This window comes from Oncorhynchus kisutch, unplaced genomic scaffold, assembly GCF_002021735.2.
Source record: "Oncorhynchus kisutch isolate 150728-3 unplaced genomic scaffold, Okis_V2 Okis07a-Okis12b_hom, whole genome shotgun sequence".
In the NCBI taxonomy this organism is placed as follows: domain Eukaryota; kingdom Metazoa; phylum Chordata; class Actinopteri; order Salmoniformes; family Salmonidae; genus Oncorhynchus; species Oncorhynchus kisutch.
Window position 1 is genome coordinate 16,375,611 of NW_022261984.1, and position 12,548 is coordinate 16,388,158.

The 12,548-nt window shown below is 44.5% G+C and overlaps 1 protein-coding gene across 9 annotated transcripts in view; it reads right to left on the bottom strand.

Moving 5' to 3' along the window:
* LOC109887949 (condensin complex subunit 3) overlaps nucleotides 1-12,548 on the bottom strand; it is a 66,722-nt gene that overhangs the window by 24,830 nt on the left and 29,344 nt on the right. For all 9 annotated transcript variants that reach the window (XM_031814860.1, XM_031814857.1, XM_031814862.1 and 6 more), the window contains 3 exons: nucleotides 6,024-6,143; nucleotides 1,443-1,670; nucleotides 271-452 (listed from right to left, as the gene is read on the bottom strand). In XM_031814860.1, coding sequence (XP_031670720.1) covers nucleotides 271-452; nucleotides 1,443-1,670; nucleotides 6,024-6,143 — 530 coding nt within the window. The remainder of the gene's footprint in view (nucleotides 1-270; nucleotides 453-1,442; nucleotides 1,671-6,023; nucleotides 6,144-12,548) is intronic.

Consider the following 12,548-nt stretch of genomic DNA (forward strand, 5'->3'; position numbering starts at 1 on the left):
CCCAGAGTATCTAGGGGTCAGAGTATATCCCCAGAGTATCTAGGGGTCAGAGTATATCCCCAGAGTATCTAGGGGTCAGAGTATATCCCCAGAGTATCTAGGGGTCAGAGTATATCCCCAGAGTATCTAGGGGTCAGAGTATATCCCCAGAGTATCTAGGGGTCAGATAATATCCCCAGAGTATCTAGGGGTCAGAGTATATCCCCAGAGTATCTAGGGGTCAGAGTATATCCCCAGAGTATCTAGGGGTCAGAGTAGGGTGTGTCGTACCTGCTCTCCCGGGCGTACAGCTGGAAGAACACTCCGAGGCAGTGGCGTAGTCTGGTGTCGTCCTCGGTGACGGGGTTGTACCATAGCAACACCAATCGGGAGAGGAGCTTGGCACTGGAGATCCGGCCGGAATACATCAGTTTGGCCAGACCCTCCGCTGTCTCGGTACGCAGCTCAGATACCTGCACACACACCGAATCATAAACACACACACACACACACACACACCGAATCATAAACACACACACACACACACCGAATCATAAACACACACACACACACACCGAATCATAAACACACACACACACACACCGAATCATAAACACACACACACCGAATCATAAACACACACACACACCCAATCACAAATACACACACACCCAATCAAACACACACACACACCGAATCACAAATACACACACACTGAATCACAAACACACACACACACCGAATCACAAATACACACACACACCGAATCACAAACACATACACACACCGAATCACAAACACACACACACCGAATCACAAACACACACACACCGAATCACAAATACACACACACTGAATCACAAACACACACACACTGAATCACAAATACACACACACCGAATCACAAATACACACACACACCGAATCACAAATACACACACCCAATCACAAACACACCGAATCACAAACACACACACACACTGAATCACAAATACACACACACACCGAATCACAAACACACACACACACCGAATCACAAACACACACCGAATCACAAACACACACACACACCGAATCACAAACACACACACACCGAATCACAAATACACACACACTGAATCACAAACACACACACACCGAATCACAAATACACACACACTGAATCACAAACACACACACACTGAATCACAAATACACACACACCGAATCACAAACACACACACACACTGAATCACAAATACACACACACACCGAATCACAAACACACACACACACCGAATCACAAACACACACCGAATCACAAACACACACACACACCGAATCACAAACACACACACACCGAATCACAAATACACACACACTGAATCACAAACACACACACACCGAATCACAAATACACACACACTGAATCACAAACACACACACACCGAATCACAAATACACACACACTTCCTGACACACACCTCGCTGTCCAGGAAGTCGGACAGCATCATCAGGATGGACTGAGCGGTGCTGCTCCCCTCCTCTGGCTCCTCCCCCTTCTCCTGGTCTTCCTGGTTGGCTGGCGAATGGGAGGTCTGGGGGGCGACGCTGGGGCGTTCAGACAGCAGTGTGAAGCCGTAGAGCAGCAGCAGGTCGATGACTGACCTCAGAGCGCTGATACGGATCTTAGCCTCATCCAGCTGGGCGATCTACAGAGAGACAGGGAGGGTCAATACCTCATCTAGCTGGGCGATCTACAGAGAGGGTCAATACCTCATCTAGCTGGGCTATCTACAGAGAGGGTCAATACCTCATCTAGCTGGGCTATCTACAGAGAGGGTCAATACCTCATCTAGCTGGGCTATCTACAGAGAGGGTCAATACCTCATCTAGCTGGGCTATCTACAGAGAGGGTCAATACCTCATCTAGCTGGGCTATCTACAGAGAGGGTCAATACCTCATCTAGCTGGGCTATCTACAGAGAGGGTCAATACCTCATCTAGCTTGGCTATCTACAGAGACCGAGGGCAATACTGACCTCATCTATCTGGGCTATCAACAGAGACAGAGAACGATATTGACCTCATCTAGCTGGGCTATCTACAGAGAAAGACCGATACTGACCTCGTCTAGCTGGGATATCTGCAGAGAACGATACTGACCTCGTCTAGCTGGGCTATCTACAGAGACAGAGGGTGACCTCATCTAGCTGGGCTATCTACAGACACCGATGCTGACTTCATCTAGCTGGGCTATCTACAGAGGGTGATACTGACCTCATCTAGCTGGGCTATCTACAGAGACATAACGATACTGACCTCATCTAGCTAGGCTATCTACAGAGACAGAACGATACTGACCTCATCTAGCTGGGACATCTACAGAGACAGAACGATACTGACCTCATCTAGCTTGGCTATCTACAGAGACAGAACGATACTGACCTCATCTAGCTGGGATATCTACAGAGAACGATACTGACCTGATCTAGCTGGGCTATCTACAGAGACCGAGAACAATACTGACCTGATCTAGCTGGGCTATCTACAGAGAATGATACTGACCTCATCTAGCTAGGCTATCTACAGAGAGACAGAGAGGGTCAATACCTCATCTAGCTGGGCTATCTACAGAGAGAGACTATACCTCATCTAGCTGGGCTCTCTACAGAGGGCGATACGGACCTCATCTAGCTGGGCTATCTACAGAGGGTGATTACTAACCTCATCTAGCTGGGCTATCTACAGAGACAGAGGGTGATACTGACCTCATCTAGCTGGGCTATCTACAGACACCGATACTGACCTCATCTAGCTGGGCTGTCTACAGAGACCGAGACCGATACTGACCTCATCTAGCTGTGCAATCTACAGAGACCGAGACCGATACTGACCTCATCTAGCTGGGCTACCTACAGAGACAGCCCAGCTAGATGAGGTCAGTATCACCCTCTGTCTCTGTAGATAGCTCAGCTAGATGAGGTCAGTATCGGTGTCTGTAGATAGCCCAGCTAGATGAGGTCAGTATCACCCTCTATCTACAGACACCGATACTGACCTCATCTAGCTGAGCTATCTACAGAGACAGAGGGTGATACTGACCTCATCTAGCTGGGCTATCTACAGAGAACGATACTGACCTCATCAAGCTGGGCTATCTACAGAGACTGATACTAACCTCATCTAGCTGGGCTACCTACAGAGACAGAGGGTGATACTAACCTCATCTAGCTGGGCTACCTACAGAGACAGAGGGTGATACTAACCTCATCTAGCTGGGCTACCTACAGAGACAGAGGGTGATACTGACCTCATCTAGCTGGGCTACCTACAGAGACAGAGGGTGATACTAACCTCATCTAGCTGGGCTACCTACAGAGACAGAGGGTGATACTGACCTCATCTAGCTGGGCTATCTACAGAGGGTGATACTGACCTCATCTAGCTGGGCTATCTACAGAGGGTGATACTGACCTCATCTAGCTGGGCTATCTACAGAGAGGGTCAATACCTCATCTAGCTGGGCTATCTACAGAGACCGAGAGCAATACTGACCTCATCTAGCTTGGCTATCTACAGAGACCGAGGGCAATACTGACCTCATCTAGCTTGGCTATCTACAGAGACCGAGGGCAATACTGACCTCATCTAGCTGGGCTATCTACAGAGACAGAGAACGATACTGACCTCATCTATCTGGGCTATCTACAGAGAAAGACCGATACTGACCTCGTCTAGCTGGGATATCTGCAGAGAACGATATTGACCTCATCTAGCTGGGCTATCTACAGAGAACGATACTGACCTCGTCTAGCTGGGCTATCTTCAGAGACAGAGGGTGACCTCATCTAGCTGGGCTATCTACAGAGGGTGATACTGACCTCATCTAGCTGGGCTATCTACAGAGACATAACGATACTGACCTCATCTAGCTGGGATATCTACAGAGAACGATACTGACCTCATCTAGCTTGGCTATCTACAGAGACAAAACGATACTGACCTCATCTAGCTGGGATATCTACAGAGAATGATACTGACCTCATCTAGCTTGGCTATCTACAGAGACAGAACGATACTGACCTCATCTAGCTGGGCTATCTACAGAGAACGATACTGACCTCATCTAGCTTGGCTATCTACAGAGACAGAACGATACTGACCTCATCTAGCTTGGCTATCTACAGAGACAGAACGATACTGACCTCATCTAGCTGGGATATCTACAGAGAACGATACTGACCTCATCTAGCTTGGCTATCTACAGAGACAGAACGATACTGACCTCATCTAGCTTGGCTATCTACAGAGACAGAACGATACTGACCTCATCTAGCTGGGATATCTACAGAGAACGATACTGACCTCATCTAGCTTGGCTATCTACAGAGACAGAGGGTGATACTGACCTCATCTAGCTGGGCTATCTACAGACACAGATACTGACCTGATCTAGCTGGGCTATCTACAGAGACCGAGAACAATACTGACCTGATCTAGCTGGGCTATCTACAGAGAATGATACTGACCTCATCTAGCTAGGCTATCTACAGAGAGACAGAGAGGGTCAATACCTCATCTAGCTGGGCTATCTACAGAGAGACAGAGAGGGACTATACCTCATCTAGCTGGGCTCTCTACAGAGGGCGATACTGACCTCATCTAGCTGGGCTATCTACAGAGACAGAGGGCGATACGGACCTCATCTAGCTGGGCTATCTACAGAGGGTGATTACTAACCTCATCTAGCTGGGCTATCTACAGAGACAGAGGGTGATACTGACCTCATCTAGCTGGGCTACCTACAGAGACAGAGGGTGATACTGACCTCATCTAGCTGGGCTATCTACAGACACCGATACTGACCTCATCTAGCTGAGCTATCTACAGAGAGAGAGGGTGATACTGACCTCATCTAGCTGGGCTATCTACAGAGAACGATAATGACCTCATCTAGCTGGGCTATCTACAGAGACAGAGGGCGATACTGACCTCATCTAGCTGGGCTATCTACAGAGACAGAGGGCGATACTGACCTCATCTAGCTGGGCTATCTACAGAGGGTGATTACTAACCTCATCTAGCTGGGCTATCTACAGAGACAGAGGGTGATACTGACCTCATCTAGTTGAGCTATCTACAGAGACAGAGGGTGATACTGACCTCATCTAGCTGGGCTATCTACAGAGGGTGATACTGACCTCATCTAGCTGGGCTATCTACAGAGGGTGATACTGACCTCATCTAGCTGGGCTATCTACAGAGGGTGATTCTGACCTCATCTAGCTGGGCTATCTACAGAGGGTGATACTGACCTCATCTAGCTGGGCTATCTACAGAGGGTGATACTGACCTCATCTAGCTGGGCTATCTACAGAGGGTGATACTGACCTTATCTAGCTGGGCTATCTACAGAAACAGAGGGTGACCTCATCTAGCTGGGCTATCTACAGAGGGTGATACTGACCTCATCTAGCTGGGCTATCTACAGAGACAGAACGATACTGACCTCATCTAGCTTGGCTATCTACAGAGACAGAACGATACTGACCTCATCTAGCTGGGATATCTACAGAGAACGATACTGACCTCATCTAGCTGGGCTATCTACAGACACAGATACTGACCTGATCTAGCTGGGCTATCTACAGAGGGTGATACTGACCTTATCTAGCTGGGCTATCTACAGAGACAGAGGGCGAACTCATCTAGCTGGGCTATCTACAGAAACAGAGGGTGACCTCATCTAGCTGGGCTATCTACAGAGGGTGATACTGACCTCATCTAGCTGGGCTATCTACAGAAACAGAGGGTGACCTCATCTAGCTGGGCTATCTACAGAGGGTGATACTGACCTCATCTAGCTGGGCTATCTACAGAGACAGAGGGCGACCTCATCTAGCTGGGCTATCTACAGAAACAGAGGGTGACCTCATCTAGCTGGGCTATCTACAGAGACAGAGGGTGATACTGACCTCATCTAGATGGGCTATCTACAGAGACAGAGGGCGACCTCATCTAGCTGGGCTATCTACAGAGACAGAGGGTGATTATTGTGGTACCTGCAGCAGCAGCACCAGATGTGTGTTGACCAGGTCTTTGCTGTGCAGAGCACACGTCCCCAAACACACGACTGCCATGTTCCTCACCGCTGGCTGGGCGTTGGATATACTGGGCAGGATCTGACAGGAGGGGGGGGATGAGAAGACGGGGGGGGATGAGAAGACGGAGGGGGATGAGAGGGAGGGAGGGAGGGAGGGAGGGAGGGAGGGAGGGAGGGAGGGAGGGAGGGAGGGAGGGAGGGAGGGAGGGAGGGAGGGAGGGAGGGAGGGAGGGAGGGAGGGAGGGAGGGAGGGAGGGAGGGAGGGAGGGAGGGAGGGAGTTATTTGGGCAGGAATTTGTCGTTAGATTAGACAGTATAGTACCAGAGAGGATAGCTGACATGATGGATCCTATACATTAGATTAGACAGTATAGTACCAGAGAGGAGAGGATAGCTGACATGATGGATCCTATACATTAGATTAGACAGTATAGTACCAGAGAGGAGAGGATAGCTGACATGATGGATCCTATACATTAGATTAGACAGTATAGTACCAGAGAGGATAGCTGACATGATGGATCCTATACATTAGATTAGACAGTATAGTACCAGAGAGGAGAGGATAGCTGACATGATGGATCCTATACATTAGATTAGACAGTATAGTACCAGAGAGGAGAGGATAGCTGACATGATGGATCCTATACATTAGTTTAGACAGTATAGTACCAGAGAGGAGAGGATAGCTGACATGATGGATCCTATACATTAGTTTAGACAGTATAGTACCAGAGAGGATAGCTGACATGATGGATCCTATACATTAGATTAGACAGTATAGTACCAGAGAGGAGAGGATAGCTGACATGATGGATCCTATACATTAGATTAGACAGTATAGTACCAGAGAGGAGAGGATAGCTGACATGATGGATCCTATACATTAGATTAGACAGTATAGTACCAGAGAGGAGAGGATAGCTGACATGATGGATCCTATACATTAGATTAGACAGTATAGTACCAGAGAGGAGAGGATAGCTGACATGATGGATCCTATACATTAGTTTAGACAGTATAGTACCAGAGAGGAGAGGATAGCTGACATGATGGATCCTATACGTTAGATTAGACAGTATAGTACCAGAGAGGAGAGGATAGCTGACATGATGGATCCTATACGTTAGATTAGACAGTATAGTACCAGAGAGGATAGCTGACATGATGGATCCTATACATTAGATTAGACAGTATAGTACCAGAGAGGAGAGGATAGCTGACATGATGGATCCTATACATTAGTTTAGACAGTATAGTACCAGAGAGGATAGCTGACATGGTGGATCCTATACATTAGATTAGACAGTATAGTACCAGAGAGGATAGCTGACATGATGGATCCTATACATTAGTTTAGACAGTATAGTACCAGAGAGGAGAGGATAGCTGACATGGTGGATCCTATACATTAGATTAGACAGTATAGTACCAGAGAGGATAGCTGACATGATGGATCCTATACATTAGATTAGACAGTATAGTACCAGAGAGGATAGCTGACATGATGGATCCTATACATTAGTTTAGACAGTATAGTACCAGAGAGGATAGCTGACATGATGGATCCTATACATTAGTTTAGACAGTATAGTACCAGAGAGGATAGCTGACATGATGGATCCTATACATTAGATTAGACAGTATAGTACCAGAGAGGAGAGGATAGCTGACATGATGGATCCTATACATTAGTTTAGACAGTATAGTACCAGAGAGGAGAGGATAGCTGACATGATGGATCCTATACATTAGATTAGACAGTATAGTACCAGAGAGGAGAGGATAGCTGACATGATGGATCCTATACATTAGATTAGACAGTATAGTACCAGAGAGGAGAGGATAGCTGACATGATGGATCCTATACATTAGATTAGACAGTATAGTACCAGAGAGGATAGCTGACATGATGGATCCTATACATTAGTTTAGACAGTATAGTACCAGAGAGGAGAGGATAGCTGACATGATGGATCCTATACATTAGATTAGACAGTATAGTACCAGAGAGGAGAGGATAGCTGACATGATGGATCCTATACATTAGATTAGACAGTATAGTACCAGAGAGGAGAGGATAGCTGACATGATGGATCCTATACATTAGATTAGACAGTATAGTACCAGAGAGGAGAGGATAGCTGACATGATGGATCCTATACATTAGATTAGACAGTATAGTACCAGAGAGGATAGCTGACATGATGGATCCTATACATTAGATTAGACAGTATAGTACCAGAGAGGATAGCTGACATGATGGATCCTATACATTAGATTAGACAGTATAGTACCAGAGAGGAGAGGATAGCTGACATGATGGATCCTATACATTAGATTAGACAGTATAGTACCAGAGAGGAGAGGATAGCTGACATGATGGATCCTATACATTAGATTAGACAGTATAGTACCAGAGAGGAGAGGATAGCTGACATGATGGATCCTATACATTAGATTAGACAGTATAGTACCAGAGAGGATAGCTGACATGATGGATCCTATACATTAGATTAGACAGTATAGTACCAGAGAGGAGAGGATAGCTGACATGATGGATCCTATACATTAGATTAGACAGTATAGTACCAGAGAGGAGAGGATAGCTGACATGATGGATCCTATACATTAGATTAGACAGTATAGTACCAGAGAGGAGAGGATAGCTGACATGATGGATCCTATACATTAGTTTAGACAGTATAGTACCAGAGAGGATAGCTGACATGATGGATCCTATACATTAGATTAGACAGTATAGTACCAGAGAGGAGAGGATAGCTGACATGATGGATCCTATACATTAGATTAGACAGTATAGTACCAGAGAGGAGAGGATAGCTGACATGATGGATCCTATACATTAGTTTAGACAGTATAGTACCAGAGAGGAGAGGATAGCTGACATGATGGATCCTATACATTAGATTAGACAGTATAGTACCAGAGAGGAGAGGATAGCTGACATGATGGATCCTATACATTAGTTTAGACAGTATAGTACCAGAGAGGATAGCTGACATGATGGATCCTATACATTAGTTTAGACAGTATAGTACCAGAGAGGATAGCTGACATGATGGATCCTATACATTAGATTAGACAGTATAGTACCAGAGAGGAGAGGATAGCTGACATGATGGATCCTATACATTAGTTTAGACAGTATAGTACCAGAGAGGAGAGGATAGCTGACATGATGGATCCTATACATTAGATTAGACAGTATAGTACCAGAGAGGAGAGGATAGCTGACATGATGGATCCTATACATTAGATTAGACAGTATAGTACCAGAGAGGAGAGGATAGCTGACATGATGGATCCTATACATTAGATTAGACAGTATAGTACCAGAGAGGATAGCTGACATGATGGATCCTATACATTAGTTTAGACAGTATAGTACCAGAGAGGAGAGGATAGCTGACATGATGGATCCTATACATTAGATTAGACAGTATAGTACCAGAGAGGAGAGGATAGCTGACATGATGGATCCTATACATTAGATTAGACAGTATAGTACCAGAGAGGAGAGCTGACATGATGGATCCTATACATTAGTTTAGACAGTATAGTACCAGAGAGGATAGCTGACATGATGGATCCTATACATTAGATTAGACAGTATAGTACCAGAGAGGAGAGGATAGCTGACATGATGGATCCTATACATTAGATTAGACAGTATAGTACCAGAGAGGAGAGGATAGCTGACATGGTGGATCCTATACATTAGATTAGACAGTATAGTACCAGAGAGGAGAGGATAGCTGACATGATGGATCCTATACATTAGATTAGACAGTATAGTACCAGAGAGGATAGCTGACATGATGGATCCTATACATTAGTTTAGACAGTATAGTACCAGAGAGGAGAGGATAGCTGACATGATGGATCCTATACATTAGATTAGACAGTATAGTACCAGAGAGGAGAGGATAGCTGACATGGTGGATCCTATACATTAGTTTAGACAGTATAGTACCAGAGAGGAGAGGATAGCTGACATGATGGATCCTATACATTAGATTAGACAGTATAGTACCAGAGAGGATAGCTGACATGATGGATCCTATACATTAGATTAGACAGTATAGTACCAGAGAGGATAGCTGACATGATGGATCCTATACATTAGTTTAGACAGTATAGTACCAGAGAGGAGAGGATAGCTGACATGATGGATCCTATACATTAGATTAGACAGTATAGTACCAGAGAGGAGAGGATAGCTGACATGATGGATCCTATACATTAGATTAGACAGTATAGTACCAGAGAGGAGAGGATAGCTGACATGATGGATCCTATACATTAGTTTAGACAGTATAGTACCAGAGAGGAGAGGATAGCTGACATGATGGATCCTATACATTAGATTAGACAGTATAGTACCAGAGAGGAGAGGATAGCTGACATGATGGATCCTATACATTAGTTTAGACAGTATAGTACCAGAGAGGAGAGGATAGCTGACATGATGGATCCTATACATTAGATTAGACAGTATAGTACCAGAGAGGATAGCTGACATGATGGATCCTATACATTAGATTAGACAGTATAGTACCAGAGAGGATAGCTGACATGATGGATCCTATACATTAGATTAGACAGTATAGTACCAGAGAGGATAGCTGACATGATGGATCCTATACATTAGATTAGACAGTATAGTACCAGAGAGGAGAGGATAGCTGACATGATGGATCCTATACGTTAGATTAGACAGTATAGTACCAGAGAGGAGAGGATAGCTGACATGATGGATCCTATACATTAGTTTAGACAGTATAGTACCAGAGAGGATAGCTGACATGATGGATCCTATACATTAGATTAGACAGTATAGTACCAGAGAGGAGAGGATAGCTGACATGATGGATCCTATACATTAGTTTAGACAGTATAGTACCAGAGAGGATAGCTGACATGATGGATCCTATACATTAGATTAGACAGTATAGTACCAGAGAGGAGAGGATAGCTGACATGATGGATCCTATACATTAGATTAGACAGTATAGTACCAGAGAGGAGAGGATAGCTGACATGATGGATCCTATACATTAGATTAGACAGTATAGTACCAGAGAGGAGAGGATAGCTGACATGATGGATCCTATACATTAGATTAGACAGTATAGTACCAGAGAGGATAGCTGACATGATGGATCCTATACATTAGTTTAGACAGTATAGTACCAGAGAGGAGAGGATAGCTGACATGATGGATCCTATACATTAGATTAGACAGTATAGTACCAGAGAGGAGAGGATAGCTGACATGATGGATCCTATACATTAGTTTAGACAGTATAGTACCAGAGAGGATAGCTGACATGATGGATCCTATACATTAGATTAGACAGTATAGTACCAGAGAGGATAGCTGACATGATGGATCCTATACATTAGTTTAGACAGTATAGTACCAGAGAGGATAGCTGACATGATGGATCCTATACATTAGATTAGACAGTATAGTACCAGAGAGGAGAGGATAGCTGACATGATGGATCCTATACATTAGATTAGACAGTATAGTACCAGAGAGGAGAGGATAGCTGACATGATGGATCCTATACATTAGATTAGACAGTATAGTACCAGAGAGGAGAGGATAGCTGACATGATGGATCCTATACATTAGTTTAGACAGTATAGTACCAGAGAGGAGAGGATAGCTGACATGATGGATCCTATACATTAGATTAGACAGTATAGTACCAGAGAGGAGAGGATAGCTGACATGATGGATCCTATACATTAGTTTAGACAGTATAGTACCAGAGAGGATAGCTGACATGGTGGATCCTATACATTAGATTAGACAGTATAGTACCAGAGAGGAGAGGATAGCTGACATGATGGATCCTATACATTAGATTAGACAGTATAGTACCAGAGAGGATAGCTGACATGATGGATCCTATACATTAGATTAGACAGTATAGTACCAGAGAGGAGAGGATAGCTGACATGATGGATCCTATACATTAGATTAGACAGTATAGTACCAGAGAGGATAGCTGACATGGTGGATCCTATACATTAGATTAGACAGTATAGTACCAGAGAGGAGAGGATAGCTGACATGATGGATCCTATACATTAGATTAGACAGTATAGTACCAGAGAGGAGAGGATAGCTGACATGATGGATCCTATACATTAGATTAGACAGTATAGTACCAGAGAGGAGAGGATAGCTGACATGATGGATCCTATACATTAGATTAGACAGTATAGTACCAGAGAGGATAGCTGACATGATGGATCCTATACATTAGTTTAGACAGTATAGTACCAGAGAGGATAGCTGACATGATGGATCCTATACATTAGTTTAGACAGTATAGTACCAGAGAGGAGAGGATAGCTGACATGATGGATCCTATACATTAGATTAGACAGTATAGTACCAGAGAGGAGAGGATAGCTGACATGATGGATCCTATACATTAGTTTA